Raw genomic sequence first — 24266 nt, 5'->3', positions numbered from 1 at the left:
ACAATGTATTCGTACCATCACGTACAGAAAATGGTAGAAATAAGATGTCGCTATACCCTGCTAATGTATGAAATTTTAGATATTTTAAGTTGAAAGTGAAACTTTTATTTAAAACGTAAAATGTACTAATTATACAGGTTTTTTAATAAATATTTTAAAGGTTTCCGATGCCTAGAAATATAATTAAAACGAAGATTAATCTTTTTACGTTTTCTTTAACTTAATAACTTTCTGCCCATAAAACAATTTTTACTTTCTTATACACTTTCTTTTTCTACTCTTACTAAAAGACAATCCCCAACGCCGGCATTGAGAAATGTCTTTTAGTAAGAGTAGAAACTCCTTCGGCGGTTCTTTGCTGTCCACATCGACTTTCTTCCCGTCCGTTCTAAGCTCGTTCATGAAAGGAAGGTGTCCTTCCTCAAACGTAGATACAAGAATAAGTTATATTCTTACCGGTGATCCAAAATTGTGTCCAATCTCGTGGGCCAGCGTGACGTGCGAGACGGCAGGGGGCACGTGCTTGCCGTAGTTGAGTAGCGTCACGATGCCCGTGTTAAGCGACTTCATGCTGCCTCGGTAGTGCTGCAATAGTCATACTTTACTCGTGAATTACTCTGGTAAATCAAACCTCTTAAGTTGTTTTCGTTACATTTATACAGGTTCATTGGTTATAGCTATAAAAGCTATAGAGGGGTGAACGTATAACTAATTTGTCTGCAAAACACTTTAGAGCTTTTACGCAATAGCACTGCACAAAGTGAGCACTCTGATATATATTACATTAATTTATTTTTCTATTAGAATGTAGCAGACGAACTACTGGCAGTACAGTCTGCAGACACATAAATAATAAATAAATTATTATTTTATAATCCGAACTTTTAAAACTCTTTTTCTTACGATATTAATTATTTCTGAAACCATTATTGTCTGTATAAGGAGAACCATACGCTAAATGACAGCACCTATAACCAATCACCCTGTATATTAGTTTTACACAGGCATCAATCACAAGCCGTCCGTAATTTGTTTGCCAAGCTTCCGTGTGATCGCTTTAATTATTATAGTGTACATAATGCTCTCATAGATAATTAGTGTATATCAGTAAACACTTCCACAGGGTTGCACAAGTATTGTAAGCTATTAAGAGATACAGTGGGGCACATCCTAATGGGTAGATATCTAAGTAGCTAGCGGTGACAACAATAAATCAAAATCACTTACGCCGTTCTTCTCACATACACCACCGGCATTTTTGAGGTCACCAGTCCAAGCCAACCCCAAAGTACCCATTTCGAAGTCTCTGTATGTAAACATGTACGCCAAACAGAAAGCATCATAATCCTCCTCTGGAAATGATAAGAAAGAAAATTAATGAACGTGCATAAAAAATAATTGAAAGCTTGTTATTCCTTCCTCGAGGCTTCATGGAATTAAAAACTCTTTTGTGGGAAATTGTGTACGGTATTACAATATATTCACGTGTATTTTATATTCCCGTTATTATGTAATAAATTTAAGAAGTCCATAAACAGAAACTTGTAAAGGAAATTCTTGTAGATTCTGCCCCGATCAGGACGCGTTTGGAACCTTCATAGCTTTAAGTTGAAGGATGCCTTTTAGGGGAGTTCAATATAATTCTAGTTTCTATGAATTTTGGCTCTCCTGGCATTCTTGTCATGATGTCGACAATTTGTCTGAATAAATAAATGTATATGAAAATACCTGAAAAAAGCTCCAAATACTTTTCAACACCATAGTTATTTGGAAAACGATAAGCAGGATCTTTTAATGCGTCCAGAGTGTGAACTTTTATTCTTTTAATCATGAAAGTTATATTGTCAGGTTTTCCATCTTGATTGAAATCTGTAAAAGATTTAAATCACAATTACAACGTACCATCATTAAAAATTATCAACTATTTCATTACTACTTCGTGAGATTATACTAAAGTCCTTTCCTAACTAAAAAGTCATGTGAGTCGGTGACCAATTTAATGGTAAGACCGGCGGACCATGTTATTTAACCGTATTTCTAGCGTGAACGAATTATAAATCATTTTTGAAGTACTAGTAAAGACTTACCAGTGACTTTATAGATGGCGTTAACTTTCTGAACATGGCGCGTCATCACTTCAATGCAGGCTTCTTCAGACCCGTATCTTTGGTAAAACATGTGATCGGCTTGTAGGTACACGAGACACGTGGTCTTCCTCGGGTCTACGGTGGCCCTCTTGTTCACGTGTCTGCCATCGTCGGTCGCGTTTGCCGTCAGCACCGTGTACCCGACGGGTTCCTTCTTGACGACGTCTTTACTTACCGTTACAACACCCGCTTTAGTTTTAATGACTTCGACGTGAGTCTTTGGTTTAGGTCTCGCCTCTTCGGCATCGAGTCTAACTTTAGTTATGAGGTTACTTTTGTCGATCTTCGTTTTTGGTTTCCTCGTGCTGAACTTATCGAAGGGGTCGCTGTTGCTCGTGTAGGGGACATCTAGATCCAAAGGTAGATCGGGGTTTTTCTTCGGCTGGTCGTCTTGCATTTCGTCTTCGGGCAGCCATCGTTTTTTGCGTAAGTGCGTTTTTTCGCTTGCGGAGTCGTCGGTGTGATTATTTTTTTGCGATTGCTTTACGTTGGATTGGCTAGTGAAGTTAAGAAGTTCGGCGTGCTGGCCGAGAGTGCGCTTCAGGTGGAGGAGGTGTGAGGCGCAGTGTTGGCTCTCCCCGTCTTTCTGTGGATGCTCGACGTCGGATCTGCGATAGATGACGCTGTGCATTGACGGGTGCTCCACGTCGTATCGGGATAAGGGTTCGACGTAGTATTCCTCATTAGTTGTCCATATTGTCCCGTCGAAAAGGCCGTCAGCCGTGATCACGCCGTATACGTGCGAGTTTTCATCATCTGTTAAAAACAATAATTAATTAACATACATTTATAATATAGAATTCATTTACAAGTATCACAGGAAGCTTTAAATACTTGTACGCCATGGTCTGTATAAGTAAGACAGCTGGGTCTGATTGTAAGGCTATTTTGTTAACAAGTATAAATAATAAATATTTGCTATAACGCAATAAATAGCGGATAGGATATTTTTGATTATTTTTTAAACTTCAATACGATTTTAGTTTGGACTTATTTAAACGAGTAGTGCCCAGACAAACAACTTTTATGTTTAAAGCAAATCTCCAGGTGCAAAAAGCCGAGAATTTTGAATGAATTAAAATCACAATTTCAGCCGCTTGAGAAATAGGAAACGCCTATAAATAAAGGTAATTACAAATCTCCCGACAGCGCCACTTCACTTTAATTGATAAAATAAAAATCCATCCGAGTTTGAAACGAGCCTTCTAGTGGTTTCTTTATCCGGCGAAGTGATCTGTGTGAACTTTAATTACTTGGGATTTATCAAAACGCCAGGTCAAAAACGAAGCCTCAGCTTCTGAATCAAGAAAAAACAAATGAGTTATAGAAATTTAATATAACATTTTCTCTCTATACTGAGTTGCGTATGTTGTTACAAATTGAATAAGATTATTTTTTATCAATAACGTTAAAACATAGAACTTGAGTGTTAGTCGTACTTTATTTTTTATAAATTGGTAGTATTAACGGCTAAAATATAATACAAGAAAATCTTTGATAATAAATAACTAATCCGTGCAATTTTAGAATACATATATAACTATAATATTTCTGGGAGTAAAAACAGTAATCTAGTTGATTGTATAAAGAAACCTAAATTTGTTTTAAAAAACAAGCATATACATAGAGTATTTTTGGATTACTTTATTTTATTTAGAATATCAAACATAAGGTGACAGTTATCTAAAAGAAGATACATAGGTTTTATCGTATATGTACTACATAAGTCTAAAAACATCCATTGCAAGGCTAAGCCTAACTCAAAGATCACCACGATGATCAGTCTGCCAGAATCCAAAGGCTTTCCACGATCTTAGCCATGTCGTCAGTAGACCTAGTGTTACTTAGTGTTTAATAACATTAAACATTGAAATATGAATTGTATAAATATAGTGCGGTCAAATGAAGCGCGGATGTGACGGCGGACAAGTGAGCTGGTAACGACCGAGCATGTGTTTATTAGAACTCCAAGGAAGCGTACTCCATTAAACTTGATGAAGTAATTTCATCAAAATTCACTTTGTCTGCGTCGCGCCAGATGGGACGCACCTCGTAATTCCGTTTCATTAACTTAGTCATAGAATGTGGAAGTTTCTTCTTGTGTTTAATTTATTGTTTCAACAGGGCGGAAAATAACCCGCACAGTTTGGCGCGAGAGGTGAGAGGTAGGGGGGAAACTGGCGAGGGAGACGCTGTGTATATGCTGAGCAATGAGGATTAGTTTATAATTACAGGACTGTGTGTTGGATTACAAAATTGTTATAAATGTTCAATAGTAAACTAAGAAACGCTTTTTTTAGCCTTACTTATACTATTGTTCAAGTGGCAGGGTTTTTTCTTTTTTTTTTTTAATGACCCCCACTATTGGGGACCTCTCGTTCCACCCTATTTCTATGGGAAAGAGGTTTTTCATTTCCTAAAAAAATGTTCACATTACTTTTTATTTTCTTTTTCATCTTCCATGCTTCACATTGCCTTTTTTTCACCTATCTCTCATTCCACAATTCACAAGATCACAAGCATGTATATGAAAGCGGTGTATAACAAAAAAAATCTATAAAACCCACTAATACATTGCTAAATAATAAGCTTGCTACCAAATACATTGCTATATTATTTAGCAGTCTATAAGTATTATTACGCAATAGATAGTAAATAGTAATAGTAAGACATCTAATATTTGTTTTGGATGTGACAAAAACGAATGTTACATATATTAGCGTGGATACTATAAGGCTGCCTGGTGTATTGAAGAAGGTTATTGGAATTAGACAAACGGGCCTCGGGGCACGTGACCCGTTTTGAAAGTGCAGGGTTGCCCGGAGTAGTTTTTGGAAGAATATTTATTAACACATCATCAACAATTGTAGATTGTCTAACCGAAACACTCGTGAAGTTATGTTTTTAACGAAATATTCATGGGTACATTTTAAATGGTAATCAAATGCCTAGCTTATACTTATTGGGTTAGTATTGTACTAACGCTTTTCGGTATAATAAAAGCATTCGATATGGCGTGATAAAGCGTTATTTTTATCTGTTGCAATTATACCTATGTCGGAGCATTGTCCGATAAAGACAACGCTTTTGAACATATACACCCAGCCAATCTTTGCTGTAAGTCTTGGTCTCCTGCCCGATGTGTCAAATCAAATGTCAGGCTAGTAAATGATATATATAGCTGAGCATTTTACTTTATTTTAAATAAAAAGCGAACACAAACGTAATGACAATTTTGTACTCTATTTTGTATTTTCTTCTACTCGATTCTAGTTTGTGTATACGCTAAGTTGGAAAAACATGTTCCAAAGCGTACTGTTGAACAACTAAACAAGATTTAAATTTCAGAAACCATTGTAACATTGCGTCGTTGAATATGGATTATTATTTATTTACTTTTTGAGCATTGTATATCAACACAGAAGATAAGAAACTTAATGAAATGGGTTAAAGATGAAGTATAAAAGGCAGTATCGCAAACGGCAATAAATTCCAGAGAATCATAGAATGGAATTGGTTAATAAGGAAAATTAGGCAGGGCGGTCATCATTTATTGGAAACGGTACAAGTATTGGTACATACATATTACAGATAACTAATAATACAAATTACTCATGATAAATATATCAATAAAATAACTATATACTACTTAAGTTCTCTTATTGACGAATAAAATTAATCATCATAGCCTAGCGGATTAGCATGTGGAAGTGGCAGTGGGCAGGACGCATAGAGCACAGAACTGATGGCTGCTGGGGCATTAAGGTTCAGATATAGAGACCACGGACTGGAAAGCGCAGCGAAGAATGTTCTCTCATCAGGTAAACAAATGCTGGATGCAGGCCGTTTCCCACCGGTCTTATTGGAAATCTATAGGGCAGAGCCCGTGTTGCAAAACATCCTCTGCTGGTGGCTGATGATGATTTTAAAACATAAACTATACAGTTATAATACACACATTTGTCCAGTCATAAGCAGAAGTAAAAATCTCTGCTTAACATTGTATTATATAAAACAAAGCGAAAAATCTTCATTGTGGTGATCCCAGCCTATAAACGCTTATTGTAAGGCATAACCTTCCCCAAAGATATCTATGGGAGATATACTATAATCGTTACGCTTGAAAAACTTGGCAATCATAGTGTGATATGGTACGCAGTGGAAACTGTAGCCCATCGTTTGGAAACTTATTTGTGGGCAGAGGCAATTATAATTAATGCACAGAGGATTACATAAAGTTATATCCTGGATATAGAACCCGTAACCTACGATCGCAAGTCTCAGTACTTACCACTGGGCTACAACTGCTTCGTGGCAAATAGATAAAGATTATTTATTATTCACCGTCTTTTCATTTTAGGGTATTAAAACATAGGAATCGAGAAAGTCCGTTCACTATAAAAATAAACTACCGTATAAGCCGTAGTCTCTGATAATTTGGCACTTCAACTCTATGAAGCAATATATAACGTTTGGAGCGTTATCGACCTGCGGCAGCCCTATCAAATGGTTCGAGCAGGTTAGTTCGAACTGCGTAACTAATCTTGTCCTACGCGGGCCGGGGATTATGTGAAGTTTTATTATACAGCGGTTAGCGGCAACCGCAGCTGGATTAAATATCATTATAAATCCTTATTAGAGGCCTGGGTCACTGAGACTTGTTAAGAACTTTTTTATGTTTTCCTATTTTACGTTTCAGATCTACTATATTATTATTTACTTGTGCCCTTTAAATGACAAGGACTTCCCTTATTATTTACACGAAAAATATAAATAATTAGGGTAAACAACTAAATGCGTTAGATAAATTGCAATATCTAATATGTCACACAATTTCTTCGAACAAAAAACACGTATGATACATATAGTCGATCAAATGCTACAATGTCCCATGCTTGCGCTTCTCTAGTGTTAGACGAGGCGTGCCTACAATTAGGCGGATCGAGGATATAGTAAAGGTAGCGTGAAGTCACTGGATGTAGGCAGTGCAAGACCGGTGCATCGTGGTGATTTTTATAAAATGCCTGCAGTGGGCGTCTGTCCGATGATATGATGATAATTTTGAGTATTTAGCAAACAACACAAACTATTTTGTCGAATTTTTGATTACCTTATGCAAAATTGAGCTATTTTAATTTGAAGCAATAAACGTCATTTTTTTGTTATGAAGAATGTTGTTTTCTTAGTATCGCGTAATACTGACCTTCGAGCTTCCCAGAGTACACCTGCGCGGTGTTGTAGTTCACGGGCCCGGCCGACGAATGGAATTGCACGTCTTCGGCGAACACAGAACTAGGGTCGGGTCGCAGCACCAGACGAAACTCTCTGTGAAAAATTTTTAATTTACATTATTTTTTAAAATTTTATTGTATTCCTAAAATATTATAGACGCAACGAACAGTAAATAGGTTAATTGAAAATGGACGGAAATTCCCCTGCATAAATTGTTTACTCTGAAATATGTAACATAAATTTATTTTTTACATTGGAATGTGTCAGGCAAATAAATTCTGGCAGTACAAAGTCAGGAACTGATAGTAAACAATTATTAATCCGAATTGTGAAAACGTTTCTTCTTACATTCTTATCATTGATTTTTAGATAGGGTGGACTGCACAAAAATTGTCAGTAAATGAATGAATGAATAATAAATTGCCTGTTGTTGTTAAATGTGATTCGCCTGTAAAATCATCTAATACATATTTTATATCTATTGGACTGTAAATCGATGAATTTAGTCATAGGATTTTAATATATTCACTGATAAGCACTACTTATGCTCGGGAGCACGATAAATCAGCATTTAAAATTGCGATTAATCTCATTTTAGTCAAAATACTATCCCGCGAGGGTTTTTACTTAATACCTAATACTAAACGAACACCCTCTTTTAACAGTTAATTTGTCACGGCTCCTTCACATAATTGTTTTGCTAAAAATTTTTGGGAGTTGATATACTAAACTAGGATCAAAAGGACAATGGGGCGATACAAATTGTTACAAATTGTTATTATATATATGTACGAGTATACATATATATCAATTTGTATCGATTTTTATATATATATATACCTATATGTATCTTTTGCTCGGTCAGTTCTTACGAACTTTACAATGGTTTATTTTTACGGGACACTGGTTAAACGTTTGTGTTATTTGATGTGAAAAGGCGAAAATCGTTCATGTTCGCTGACATGTAACTGTAGGGCGGTGTTAAACTTGCATGTGCGTCGATAGCTCTTCTAATAAATAAAGAAATGTTTTAGCGATTCATACTCTCATTAGATATTCAATGCAATAAAAACGCAGACAAAACATTTGTATAAATATTGCTAATTATAATGACATCTAGTAATAATTACATTAATTAATAACTTGAAGAATTGTCTGTTAGATAAAGCCTTGGGCGGCACACATCGCACGTGCAACCAACGGCCGTTACGCCCAAAAGGTTCTCGAGTGGCTACCACGAGGCGGTAGACGCAGGTTGTTGTACATTGCACAGTTAAATCAAGCACACATTTTCATAAAGCTTCTGCCGTTAAAGTAGTTATGTAATAATAAAAACCTAAGAAAGCTCCTGGTGAATGAGGATGATATAACTTTATCTTCGAGATTAAAATGAATAGATTAAGAATTATTTATATTTATTGCTTACTTAATAAATGATTTTAATGCTGAGTCCCTCTCTTTCAAAAGATTTAATAATCATCATCATCGTGTCAACTGATCCACTGCAAGGCACACGCCCAATGATCACTACGATGCCCGTTATACTCATGTATTTGGCGATTTTTATTTACTTTGACTATGTCATTGATCTCTCAGAGGAGGGCACGCCGCGTTCACCGACTAGTGGTCGACACGCGAGAAACTTTCGGCCCCATCGGCATTCGGTTGCACGAGCTTTGTGCCCAATCAACAAATACACTAATTAATTTGGATGGTTGTGATGGCGATGTTTGTGATGAAGGTAGTGATATAATTAACGTCTTTTATCGGTTGGATCGCTTTAAATAGAAATCTAAATGGAAATGAGGTAGGCAGCATGGTCCGCGAGATAATGCTATCGACTTTCCCATTAGCAAGAGTGCTGCGTCTCCCCGGGATAGCTTGTAAATTACCGGAACTATTAATTCCCTAATTGCGGGCACTCCTGGCACAGATGTGCCTTGTCGACATCCCAATAAATCCATTATTAACTACTATTAACGTACCAGTACAATTATCCATTGGCCAGATTATACTAGTATACACCCGAAATCTTTTGAAACGACGATATACAATGATTCTTTGTAGATGATAATCTCCACCTGACAGTATGCAACAATAAAAATATCAATCAATAATGTGTTTACATTATTGATTGATATCTTTATTGTTGCATAAAATTGGCTTTCCTCATTTTCTCTTCTATTCTTTTCCTATGGTATGTTCAATATACGTTGTAGATTTTAATATATAAAAGCTAAAAAATCGTAATGAATAAATATTTGTTTTTCAAGTAATCAACTTTGCGCCGAGCCAATAATGTTCAAAAAGAAAGTATTAGTTTTGAATACATTTTAAAACTACCATTAAATTAGCATGTAAATGGGAAAAAACTATGTCGTTAAATAAGATCGTTGTTTTTTTTCATTGCTCACAATAAATATGGACAAAGACCGATTAAAAATCTTGTACTGTTTAATATAAGTTATGAACATTTTATTGAAAAAAAAATGGAAGGGAAAACAGACACAGTAATATGTATTATATTTAGTAGGAAAGCAATAGTCGGTATAGTGACTGGACTGAGTATTAAAAAATATGATTCAATTTAATAAAATAAAGTTTCTTTGTATTTTTAACTGTAATCTGTGTAACACACAATACTTATAATTAACAGCGGGAGAGAAATTGAAAGCAATAAACGTAGTTATGTATTTAAAGTAAAGAGGAAAATTTCTTAAAACTATATATTACGTATATAAAACAGCCGTCTATAGTTAAAAACTAATTACTTGAAACGATCTACCGTGTACTAAAAGGTAACATGAAATGAAGTTCGTCTATGTCAATTTGACGTGGGCTCAATGCAAGAGTTCCCGTGTAAAGTCGTGTAGAAAGCTCGTCAGTTTAACACTGAAGCCTGATTTACGGGCCGTCCGGATACTGGCGCGGCGTTAAATCATAATTAGCACACTATACGGCCAGTTACCGCGCTGTATTTCAGTAGCAGTCAGCCAATATCTATTCAGAGAACGCCCTAAAAATTTTACGTACTTAGCTCACTTTGCGGGAAGTGTTGAATTTACTTTTTTGTTATGTTTTCGATATTTATTTAGAAAAATCTGTTCCATAGGTTTTTGCTTCATTTCAACTTTAGGACGTCTACTGCTCGACATTGGACATGCCCTTAGATTTCTAAATGGACCTATTAGAATGGATCTTCGTCCAGCGACCTCAGACGATCTTAACAAAGTCTTTTCTATACCCAGCGGGTTGACGTCCTTCGCTACGCTTGCCAACACGTGGTTTCCATTCCACGAAATAATTTTCACAAACTCAAGTGTATACTGGGACGTATAAGACCACAGACATTAACTGCAAGCAAACAGGCGATGTATATTTAAGTCAAATAGAAAGAATCATTATGTTATCGGTAAACATAACACGTAAAAGTTCGATAACGGATCGCAGTTTGTCTGAAATAGGGCGTGAATATTTTATTGCGTTTGGAAAAACCGCTGTTGACTGTTCCATGTAATTTTCTTAATGTTTTTTCTGTACATACACTTTGTAGTTACAAATAATACACAATGTTGTGTTAATTTGAGTTCAAGTGTTTTTGTATATACATTTTTCAATAAAAGAAGTAAGAACTGTTTGTGAAAGGAACAAAAGCGTATAAGGCTACTATAAAATAATAATAAAAATATAAAATTTCATTATAATTTTCTGTTTAACATTAAGTAGACTTATGTGCAGTAGTGGTCATCCTGCGGCTGAAATGATGGTGATGATTGAATCTTTAATAACGAAACAACGCTTCTTTTTACAGTTCTTAAAAAGCTTATTTATAAAGTTTTTTCTAAGAGTGTTTTAAACATACGTAATTCTGCGGACATACTAAATCATCAAAAATAAGTCGCGTTATGTATTAACACGACTGATATAATATCGAGGCAACGCTTCGCTTCCATACAAAGTAACCACAAAGCTTTGATATCGATCTTTGAAGGTGTAAATTCGAGGAAAGAGCATTCGAATGAATTCACGAAATGTTCGCTGCAGGGGTTTCTCTTGACATTGCCGGCTTCTTTGATCTGGCCTCCTTTGTTCTTTATTCTTTCTTTTAATGACCCCGGTTGTGTCTACGTGTTCTTGCTGCAGAGCTGCATTTTTCAACAGTAACAAGCTTTCAAACTAAGTCTATTGTATTAAGTTCGGAGTTTTAGCTTTTATTCGGGTTCAATTGTTTTCCACGTAGAACTTCTGGCTAACTAACAATCCAAGAAGCGTGCGAAAAACGTAATTGAAATTGGAAAAATGTTATTTATTGAATTCAATCACCTTATCGCTAATGTATTTTTCTTAATTATGATTATTTTATATGATCGGAAGTCAATCTTTATGATTGTTAAAAAAGTAATTACTTTAACTTTAATAATTTTACTATTTGTCAATAAATACTACAGATATAGTCATTCACAAAAATAACAAGTGTAATGATGGCGAAACAATGGCGAAGAAAAACGTATTTTTCCATAATGTCTGCCAAATTATGAATTATTTGCAGATTCTGTAAGACACGTTTCCTGAGGTTTTTATAAAACTATTATATGAGTATTCGATAGTAATTAATCTTCATTAATATGTAGGTGTAAAGCGCAACTGATTACCATTACTACGAGCTGATGACTACGAGCAGGTAGACACGGCGTGAGTAAGTCCACCACTAGGTAGACCGTTGACATATTTAAGGTCGCGGGAAGTCGCTAGATGCTGGGCAGCGCAAGACCGAAGAAGAATAATAGGACTTAAAAAAGAATGTCCTCACCGTTGGCCTCATCAATGTTTATATTTATGTTTGAGGAAGAATCTTAGGAAAGCATGTAGTTGTAGAACCTTTTTATTTTGCCACCAGCTCACGAGCTCAATGTGGTTTGGCAGATGTCACATATCCTTGCAACTTTATATACCGTATAATTCTTTATCTTTATTCTTCATCTTTTGTATGCTCTAAATGGAACGTCTTATATAATTCAAACAAAACGTGTCCGTGATTGCCTTGCAATCTTCTCACTCAGTTGATTACTGGTCCGATTAAGTTCCGCTTAGAATATATATATAGATGTGTTCATCATTACTTTCAATTTCGCTAAAGAGCCGACTTTTTATGTTAATTAACCGAAGGCATCAATAATTTAAATTAGGTAGATAAAATCAGGTCATTATATTCGATTCATCCTTAATACAGACAGAGGCACGTCCGGGGTCTGAGGAACGTTTTTGTACATAAATTTAGATTAATTCATCTATTTTTTTGTAAACCCTGGATCAAACATTCATTTCTGATTTTTATTTCTCAATGAAACTCCCGGCCAGTGTAATCTCCAATTTTGGATTGAGATCTTCGTTGAGGATATTTGAGGGTATGGGTATGATTTTGCTTTTGACGTGTTTCAAAGGGCTTTGGTTAAATTTACGTTTCTCGCATACGCTTGTAAATTTGTTTTAAGTGAGAATTTCCGCCATGTTTACTTTGCCGAAGTATGTTATTTATGAAATAATTCAAGCAACTGTTTTTGTTGTGTAATATTTTTGAATCCCATTCTATATGCACAGTGTTTTACTTTCATTCCTCGAATCTTTCATTCATCGAATTTAATACACACTGTGTTTTGTTATATCTTTGAATATTATATCTCATTTGCTTTCAATTAAATTATGTTAACGTGGGAAGACTCATGGATATAACGGCGCTTTAGATAACACGTTGAATCAGAACTAAATGTCGGAATAAATAAAAAAGTTTTATTAAGCGTTCGGGCAGCACTGTGCCGTCCCTCATTTCGGAGGAGGAGGAGTGGATCAAACTGAAAAGTCGTTGAGAAGCGCTCGACGGGGGCAATTTCCCAAAGTCATTATTCATTTTAGACATGGACATGCTCAATTTCGTCGGGGAAAACGATAAAAAAATTGCTTACATTCCTTGCTTGACGGCTAAAGACGCTATTAACATAAACCGGTAGAATTTGACGAGTCATCCCTTTGTTTATTCAGCGAAGCGCGAAAGATATTAGAAGTGGCAAGTGAAATATAAAAGGGTACATATAAGTCGACATCTAAAGTTTCATTTCGTTTTTTATTTTTATGGTATATTTTCTAGTCGGTATTGTACATTGCGAGGAACCCCGACAACCACTTGGGTTTTAGTCAACCTTAAAGAATTAACTAAAAAAACAATTTAAAAACTATATATTTTGTAATATATTCGACTCGCGTAGGACAATGTGGTTTGACAAGTTCAAAAATACAAAATATTACATCGCATTAGCTAATTAAACTTATTTGTTAAGGCTGGCTTTTAGCTCAGCGTAAAGCATCCAAGACGTGTCGTCAGAAAGCACTAAATGCAGGATATAGGAGACTTATCTACAGCAGTAGCCCTCCTGTGCATAGACACAATAACGCTTATGTATTACTTCTTGGTGACATCTGTAGGGCACATGGAATAGACACTCGTCTCTACTAATTTTACATGATTAGATATTGTATTTCGGTAGTACGCAAATCAAACACGCTATAACCATTTTAATTAGTAAGAAAAGGTATAATCAACTCAAGAATTAGAAATTCGAGAGATTGGCGTCAATTCGATACATTTCATCCCCGAACGCCAACTCACCCACCTCATCTCATCCCCCTCTCTAGGAGCTACCTAAACTTTGCAAACTGACCACACGCTCGCTTGATTGCGCAAGTCGATACAAACCCTATCTCGTGTGCCTGATTGCCTGTTCATTGGCAACGTGTATTATCAAATTGAGTTAAGTGGCGATTACGAGGATTGTTTACTATTGTAACTTCATATACAGGGTGATGGTGTAAAAGATTTAAAGAGGTAAATGTATAGCTCATTTGCTATCAGTTAATATAAAGTAGTCCAAAAATCTATCTCGACTCATTATTTTTTTCTTATGTTAATATTTAATATTTACCATATGACTTGTCATGTTTTTGGACTTATTTATTTTTTATCACAATATGACGTGTTTTTGAACTGATACACGTTAATTATATGTCAAAGTGTCGACTTGTTCCGTTGCAATTGCCCGGCTAACATTACTACCAGTACGAAAAGCGTTAGCCTATGGAAAGAATTATCGGAGATTGTCTCCCTGCTGTATAATCTTAACCGTCCTCGATTGGCTGCGAGTTGTTTTATGTCATTGTGATCGTTCGAATAGTATAATAATTATTGGATTTTAATTGTTATTCTAAGCATTATTATAGAAGTTTCAAATCTCGATCGACCAACAGATCAAACACCGGAAATAGAGCCGGTTATGGTATATGTTCCAAAGGGACCGCCAACATGAATCAAGCCAAGCTCTAGATAGGAATCCCTAAGGAAAGCGAAAACGTGAATGTCCTAAGTAGTCTTGAGGGCGGACAATAATTGCTTAGGCAGAAGAAATAGGCAAGATGTGGATAGTGTTAAAACGTTAGACTTAGAACTTTCTGTGGATATCCTCTGTCCCACTCGGGAGACAAGGAAACTTAAGAAAAAGAACAGATGTTATATAGTCTTTAGATAATTAGTGCAGCGGTACAGTATATTGTAACATATAAATTTAATTGCATAGTTATAAGCGGACCGCAACGGTCTGCCCCCGTCGCGAGCATATAAAACAAATCTAATCTCAAACTCGGTTATGTTTAGACAGCAAGGAACCTACAAATGATTGATGGCTTAACTTGTGTTTAAACATTCATAATGTACCGTAATCGTATTAGTCTAATGGCGCTTGTCGGTAATTAACTTTTAGTTCTTGTGAGTTATACAGATTTATTTATATAATTAGAGAATAAAACTAAAAAATCAGGAGAAACGGGCAATACGTGCTGCAATCAAACGGTCTCTTATCATTGGATCAGATTTCTAAAAAGACAATGCGACAACAATTAAATTCATATCATGAAGCACTAATGTCATTCAAACCTTTACACTAATATTAGTAGTCCTTCGCGGTTTCGCGCGGCCTAAACTGCCTTTGTGAGTGTGATTTTCTAAAATCCATTCTTTGTAATTTTTTACACCATTGAAAATAAGCATTTTTTATTTAACGCCCATTCAACTCTTGCGGGAATTACGAGAAATCCGTTCTAAGCTGATCTTTGCTCGGCGAAAGGAATATTCCTATAAATTTCAAATTTCTAATCATTATGAATTCAGAGATACAGTGTGTCAGTATATATGTGGAAATATCTTATAAATTATAAATACGAACATTTGTAATATTAGTAAAACGGATGACGTATAGGCGTATGAACAAAAATGATTTTCTTCTACTTTTTCGCTTAGTAAATTCGTAATTGAGTATAAATGCGCAATTCCAACTAATTACCCCACTCATCCGTCGGTCTCGTGTCTACGTATGAAAATGCGCGCGTACCGGCAGAGCTCGTGTTGACTTTAATTAAATAAGTGACACGGCCGATGAAGCGCGCTTCCCGTGCAGCCGCGGAGCAAATATATTATTTTAAATGGAGAACTAAAGGTTTCTTTAAAATACCGTAATGTCGTATTTGCCAAAAGTGTAGCATAACGTGGGATTCACCCATAGTCGATTGTAAACGATATCGTTGGAAGAACTGTACCTACCTACCCCATAGAATTAGGGCCGATCTGAAGCGACTTGAATTAAGTTTTCGTCGGCTTTAATTAGGTTGTTTGTCCATCTTGTGAGTGCACGCTCAATGCTTCATTTGCCAGTCCGTGGTCTCCACTCCAGAACCTCAAGCACCAACGGTTCTGCTCTCTACGTAGCCTGCCCCTTGTCACTACAACTTGCCAATTTGTTGAGCTATGTTGATCACTTCCGTTTATCTATTGATCTCGTCATTCATGAATAGATCCCGCAAAGATTCGAGCATAGCTCGCAAAGGACCTTAGGGTGCTTTGAGCTATTTTGGATTTTGCGAACCTATTATACGAAGTTTTAATTGTTACCATTTATTTTTGCTATTACAGATTTGATTATTTCACGATAAAAGGAAAACAAAAATCACTTTTTTTAGTTATAATACAATGTCGTTCGGATTTAGCATGGTCCTAACGAAATGAATATTAAACTCTTTTATTATTGAAAAATAAAACTATTTTTTTCTCAGCATTCATAATGCAAATGTTCATCTTTCTGGTTTCACTATGTTATGAGAACACCTATAATAAAAACAATATAAATTACCACACTTTGTTTCAATTTAAAAGTAAGCGCGGTTCTCATTCTTCCAAAGTTTTGATATTCATTGTCTGCCCAACGGACTCCAGCATTTTGCTTTCTTTGAGATAAAGTTAAATTGTAACGTCAAAAGATGAAAAGTTAGCAAGTAATTCATTCCCATCTCATAAACTTGTAAAGTGAACTGTTTACGGGTTGTTTATTCGGCCAGCCGTCTTAAATTTTAAACGTTATAAATTTAAAACGAAAAAAAAGGGTAAAATAGGTTTGAATTTGCGAGCATTTTTAAATGTCAAGTGTTGATTAATGTCAGTGTAGGCAGTCCAAAACGTGAGGCAAAAGGCATTTGGGCCACATCATCCATCATTAGTCATAAAGCAACACGCTATCATTTGTTATTTCTAGAGTTTGCGCTTTAAAATTCATTGCTTGCGATGGAATTGTACATTTACAAAGTGCAGTGTGACGTTTCCTCGTTTAAAATGAAGTTAATAATTTTGGTAGCATCCGTTAAACAAGATTATGGTGTATTTATTCCTATAGCTCACCTAAAACTTTTATTCATAGATTCGTCTTTTTAAAATTCAAGTGGCGCTATAAATTAAATGGGTTCAGAGTAGTTTTAATCGTTTCAGTTTTTCTGTTGACGAGAAGAACGTTTGCGTCATAGTAATAACAATTTATACGATGCACTAATTTTTAAAAGTAATATTTCAAAAAGGTCGAATATATTATTAAATACGAATCAAGAATCAATAGATCATAATCAAAATACGTAGTTTAGGTTTGTATCGAGCAAATGTTATTTCGAGAGTGTTTTCAATTAATCAATGATCATCACATCGCGTTTATAGTGTTAAATACAAAAAATGTTACATTCGCACTTTAGTGAATTGCCATTAAATCAGTTCTGAACGCAAATATTGAAAATAAAGTACGTTTTTTATAACAAAATCGCCACACACACGAGCAACTACTATTATATCAAAGGATTTAACTAGATAAGCATCGTCTAATAACTAATTTAAGCGATATTAAAAATGTGGATTCTTTCAGGTATTTTAATTTTTAGAAAGAACCTGTATAAATTGTAAGCAAGGAACAAACTGTGTTACGAAATGTAAATGTACTTGGTTGCAACCAGTAAAAATGGCGTTAAAGAAAAGAAAACAAAGGTTTGTTGTTTCAGTCAATAGACGCCTTCTGCATAGGCCTCCCTCAAAGATATCTATGGTGGGATATACTAAAATTGCCACGCTTGGCTCGTGGGTTTGACGATCGCTGTGTGGTATTTTAGTATGCAGACGCCGCTGCTGCTCATCCTCTAGGAAAGTTTTGTTGGTATGTAATCAAACAAAAAAAAATAAACTAGAGAACTTTAGTATTAATCATGAAAGTTGTTTATTATCAATGATAAAAATCAATAAATAAAGAAAGCTGAAATAGGTTTTATTTATAATTTTTTTCTTTTTGATTCCAAGAGGTATTCTTATTTATTGCGGTAGATCACCAGTTTATAAGTTGTGTATAGCAATATGTGTAGCATAAAATAGATTTGTTTAGTAGATAAATAAATATTAATTAAAGTATTTCTAAATCCTAATTTTTATGAAGAAATACGTATTACGTATTTTGCACGAAGTGACGTTAGTCGAATAAGAAACTTCGAATTTTTCTTCAGTAGGCTTGAGCTATTTTTAAAGAAACAGCCTCCGATCGTAAGCCGCTGCACTGGCCAATATGAGAGAGCACTGGTACTCTGGGACTTAGATTTAAATTGGTTCAATTTTCACGCAAAAATATAATTCTCAGGTGTCTTACCATTGAGGGATTTCCGTCAACAAAATTTAGCTCATAGCTTAACTTAACTACTCATGTGGAGACTCCAAGGTACAGACTTTTGATTACTTACTCAGACACTGCTTCCGATACGCATCCAAAAGACGTAACCACGTGACCTTATGTGAAAACCTTAATATACCTACGTTCAGCTTATCGGACCTTCTCAAGAAAAAATCTACAGCAGAATCTTTTGATGAGTTGGCCCGGCACATTGTCCCAAATCTCAAGGCATTTAACGGTCTGTAGCGCTTGGGCAGCGACTTGAAATAAAATAATGTAGCGACTAATATATAATAGAGTATTCCAAATTGTATTGTTAATATGTATAAATTTTAGCTGTATTTACCCATAAGAGAAAATTGTGTAAGAAGAATTGTAAAAAATTATAAAACGCTGTGGTGCCTCGCAGCTGGGAGAAGAAAGATCCGTATCAAATAGCGGCAACCCTCTCCCAACTGTCTGCGTTTAGTTTATGCGAAAAATAAATATTGTAAAAAAAACACTAGCGATACAAATTAGAATTAATAATAAAAAACCTTAACTTAACTGACGCTTAGTCGATTGCCGGCGAGGACCACTTGGTTTATATGTGTATCAGATAACATCTTTGGTTGAGATGCAAACTATTGCTGATAAGATTTCATTATAATTTTAAATAATATGTTTTTTTCAAATACAAAATAATAAGAAGCCATTCAACCGGATTGTTAGATAAAAATATTGTTAATTAGCTTTAAAAAGGTGAAAATATAGCGCGATTGCTGATAAATGTGCAAAACAAAAAACAAAAACTAAAAATAAATACAATGACTTCTAGTTGTACAAAGTCTGCAGGGTCAGATAGTAAATAAAAATAAATTTTAATAAGTAGTAATTGAAATTTAAAAATGCGTTTTGTTATTATATTGTCATTATTTTATTTATTAACTCTAAAACTATTGATTTTTGGATGGTTTGTGCCACATCTTAATTAACAACAAATGAGATATACATTCGCCTATTTTACTCCTATTTCCAATCACGATACGATGGGGTATGATTGTTGGTAATTAATTTTTGTTAGAATAAATGCTTCGATGAAACTAAGGCGATGAAAATTTTGCTATAAGATCACGAACCTATGCAATTTTAAACATAATGTTGCATATTATATGTTTAGGAGATATACATACGTTATGCAATATAAATACTCCCAATAATTTCGTAATCACAAGATAAGTCTTCAGAGCATTCTTATTTCTTTCATGAAAATCTTATAAAAAAATTAAAAGATTTTCCTTTTGTGAATACTTTTATGATTATTATTTGTGGGCGGTGAATTCACTTCTCTCCGAGATAAATTTAAATACTTCAAAAGGTGAAAAGTTGCCGCGTAGTCCGTTTTAAGATTATCAAGTTGTTAAAAATCGGCTTATGGTTTTAACGAAATATTAATCAAAACATTTAAATTTATTGTAAGTATGATTGTTTATTATATGCTTTAAATGCTACGCTCGGGATTTTTGGATCAAAATAAATCATGAATCGAAAATAGACAAACAAAAGTAACCGGCGTAGCGCGAAGAACTGATGGTCACTGAGACCTCAAGGTTCTGGAGGTCCTAACACTGTGCTTACGGGACCACGAACCCGTAAGCCCAGCGCGGGACCTTCATCCACAAGGTGGACAGTTATCAATATCGACAGAAGACGCTGGATGTAGGCTGCTTTTAATCGGTCCTTTCAAGGGCCATGTGTGAAAAACAATTTGAAATACTAAAAGATATTGTGAAAGATTGAAAGAAAGTGTTTATAAAAGTGTGAAGGAAGAAACGAGAAAGTTGTAAAAAAATAAACAAAAACCTGAAAACATTATTTACATGAGTATCTAACGTCGCTGCCCTTCACATGGAGGAAATGAGAGGCCCCAAAAACAGGACTACATAAGAATATGGTCCTATGTCGAATAGTCAGTGTGGCGCAGAGTACAGCTAGTTGAACTTCTTATCCAAAGATCTTGGGTTCCATCTTCATTCTGGGAACTAAACTATAGCTGATCATATCTATGTATAAATCTCCGAGAGGAGACTCTGTTACAACAGTGGACGTCTTACGGTTTAAATGGTGGGGATGACTTTGTAGTAGAATAATAAAAAACGACTAAAATTTTGTTATCAAGGATATACCTTTCCCTGACAACAATAACAATTTAAAGGACTTCGTAAGGAATATGTTAGGTACAATAATAACAGTACTTTGTAAAAAGATACTCATCCTGATAACAATACCAACAGACAAGGCAATCAGACTTTCTTAGTAGCGTTATTGCCGCAGAGTATCGCTCTAGGGAAAATCTTCTATGGTATTTGTAACCACATGTTTCAACTATAAAAGGAAACCTTACTAGATAGTATTACAGTAAGACATCAGTTTTATCATTAAAACGTCCGTGAATATAATATAGCGTTTCTTTTTAGCTTTTTCATCCTACCTCGTTTGCTGTGAATATGCATATCAGAAGGTTGCAGTGATTGCATAAATCATATATGTAAAGTAAATTATTTTTTCTGTAGTTCGATTTATTTACTACATTATTAAAAAAAATTCTACTCACCTCGCTTGCCAGCTATAATTATAAAATTATGATTTACCAGTTTAATTCACTACGCTTCGTTGCAATAAAAAACAAATTTTAATTGCATTTTTAAACGCCAACATTTATAATTCATTACCCACCAATCGGATTTTCGAGCTATTTCCGAGTAGCGTAATGACTGTAATTTATTTAACAGTTCCTGCGGGAAAACTACAGCTCGCTATTGGAATAAAAACGGTTAAATTTGCTCCTACAAATAGCGTTAGTAATCTAAATGGTTAGCGCGAAGTTGTAACTTGTTGTCGAGGAACGTTTCGAAATATTTACATAAATTATTTATCTGGTAAAATTGTTTAAGACTTTTAAACGTTGATTTAAATACATTATAAAATACGTTATTTAACTGTACTGCCGCGTTTTAGGAAAGCGCGACTAGGTGGGTACCAAGCAAGGAGCATGAACGACGCCAAGCGATGACGGCGAAATGTCAGAACGGTACAGTCGATACTCCCCCTCGTCTCGCCGCACGCATACCTAAGGCGCGGTAAAGAGAGAAAGTGCTAAATATATGTACTTTGTATTACTTATAGCCTTTTTAAGTTATTTGATCATTGATGATTGATGATTTTTGTAATAGTAGTTAATTTCAATATAATTTATTTTGATTTTTCAAGAAGGATTGTATTCGATAATTAAACATGTAGTATTCCGCATCACTTATGCACGCACGCAAACGTTACATTATGTCAGCGAGGCATCGCGATTGTTGTTTAATCGATACGTATAAATTTTAATATCAATCTTATTATAAACAATGCAGGCGAACTCATCAATTATTCAACAATTGATTGTCGCGTCGAATTAATTAAATGATTAATTGTTAAATGAATCGATATTAGCACACACACATAATTAGTGCAGCTGAAGAGTTTATTTATTTTTAAAATTATTATCAATCATATACATATTATTTATATAGTATATCAATTGTGCATGGTATTCGGTATTTGGTTTTTGTCATTACCACCATTATTTTAGCAATAGAACGTCCACTGTTGGATATAGATTTTCTCAATAGATTGCTTTTATGAAGTAACCTCCGGCGCCTTGCGACGATCTTGAAAAGGCTGTCTGTCTACCTTGTTGGAGGATGTCCTACACCTTCCTTGCCGGTTCATAGTCTTCACTTCAGAACCTTAAGGCTTCATTGATTTGGCGTGTCGGAAATAATAATCTTTCATGAACACGATCTGTTTTAACTGCCTGAAATACATTTACGCAAACAAAAAGATATAATAGAGGTAGAACTGATTGTATTAAAAAAGATTAATATTTCTGACGTGCCGAATCAATTGCCTGGTATAGAGCAAATATAGAGTAAAGAAATAGGCGCCAGAATAGACTAATTTTTTGAAACTAAAATCAAATTGAAACTACTTTATAATGACATTATTCAAATTAAAAAAAAGCTCGAGTTCCAAACGCATCCCGATTTGAGAAGAGCCCACGATAAATTCAGTCGGTTTTCTTTTGTGATCAAAAGTCTTTGATATTGCGAGAACTATAAATATTACTTACAATGAAAATGTTGAAATAATAGATAAACTTATCTATCAGTGCAGAAATTGCTCGAAGTCTACCGGATAGAGTTCAATCAATTTATAACACGAATAGCATGCAGAGTACTTGTGTCAATGTACGCCAGTATGATCCTAAATTACCGTACGACATTTCATGTCATAATTGTCCAGTTAAGTTACTTTTTCAGCGGAGACGTTTTGTAAGCTTGTTGGACATTAATGCTGTTTCATAGAGAGGATATAATATACTGTCAGCCTTATATTCGCACACTATCACAGAACCAACACCAACTTCTCGGATCTTTAGTTCCAAAATGTGTCGTTTTTTGCGTTAGTGGCAATGTAACTTATGGTGACTGGTTGAAGATATAACACATTTGAAGGGTACATCTCATTTGCTATCAATGAATGGTAAATAATGGTAGTACGGTAAATAACGTTATATCTGTCCCAATCGATTGTACTGTTATGAGTCATGAGCCTGCCACATTCTAAGAGTCAAAATAAATTAATGTGACATATTGCACAGTGATCGTTTTATAAAATTCACCTATATTTATAAGCTTTAAAGCTTTTTGCCGACAAATGAGCTATAAATTCATTCCTTTAAAGCTTTTACAATGAAACTTCACCACGAAGAGGAATCGATCCCGTGACCTACGATTCCAAGTCGATAATATGAAAAATAATTTTACTTTTATAGTTTATTATTATTACACAAGATTGTCATTAGTACATTCATATAACATTTTAATACAGATAGAAATGACAAGTACACTAACTAATGCGGACAGCCACACAGACGCGAACTACAGTAGTTCAATCAGGTTCAATCAAGTCGCATTAAATCGTTCTATAGACATTTGATGGATGATAGACACCAATTTGACTAACCGGTGTTGCCAAGTGATAAATTGCACTGCAATCGCTCGCTTCCTCCAAGGTACGATTGATGAAAGACCTGTTTGTTTAGACGTAGACATGTTGTTACGAGCCGCTACGCAATTGCGCTACGAAAAGTCTACGTCGTAGACGATGAGATTTATGGAAAAACATATGTTAGTTTAAATGTTGTCGTTTTAATACAACGTTTTCTCTGTTTCACATGCGACGATTTAGCCATACTTATTAATGACAAAATGAATCCACATACATAACACGAAAAAAACATTATAGTTCTTTACAGAGATTTCTTGGTATTTTAATCTTCGTTTTTATCGAAATATTACAGACTACTTTGTTAGTCTGTAATATTTCGATAAAACTTTTATTTAATTTATTATATAATTTCCTCTAAATAAGTAATTTTAGTCCTTTAGATTACTGATTTAGTGTAAATAAACTAAATAAGTCACACTAAAAATAATTTAAAGGAGTTTTAGGCAAATGACCTTACAAGTTTTTTATAATATCATCGGTAGACGCTGGATGCAATCAGCTTTCAATCGGTTCTGTTGAAAACCTACGAAGGAGGCCAATGTCCAGCAGTGGACATCCTACGACTGAAATGAGGATGTTGAAAGACTGATGTTATTTTTAATATTTAAACTAACCTCAAGAAACACAAAACATATTGACATAATTCATACATGTACTATTTGTATACTTTGGATTATGACTTATTATCGTAAAATAACACACGACACACATTTGATTAAATTTATATGGA

The 24266-nt window shown here is 34.8% G+C and overlaps 1 protein-coding gene across 1 annotated transcript in view; it reads right to left on the bottom strand.

The window, feature by feature from the left end:
• LOC137931527 (uncharacterized) overlaps positions 1-24266 on the bottom strand; it is a 230041-nt gene that overhangs the window by 8656 nt on the left and 197119 nt on the right. Inside the window, exons 3-7 of the mRNA XM_068774950.1 lie at positions 7351-7472; positions 2088-2903; positions 1729-1869; positions 1228-1352; positions 457-585 (exon numbers count right to left, since the gene is read on the bottom strand). Coding sequence (XP_068631051.1) covers positions 457-585; positions 1228-1352; positions 1729-1869; positions 2088-2903; positions 7351-7472 — 1333 coding nt within the window. The remainder of the gene's footprint in view (positions 1-456; positions 586-1227; positions 1353-1728; positions 1870-2087; positions 2904-7350; positions 7473-24266) is intronic.

This window comes from Battus philenor, unplaced genomic scaffold, assembly GCF_028537555.1.
Source record: "Battus philenor isolate CCGP_79_NKW_IND1 unplaced genomic scaffold, ilBatPhil1.0.hap1 SCAF_8, whole genome shotgun sequence".
Taxonomy (NCBI): Eukaryota; Metazoa; Arthropoda; class Insecta; order Lepidoptera; family Papilionidae; genus Battus; species Battus philenor.
Note: the sequence above shows the minus strand (reverse complement) of the source record. Positions and strands in the feature narration are given on the sequence as shown.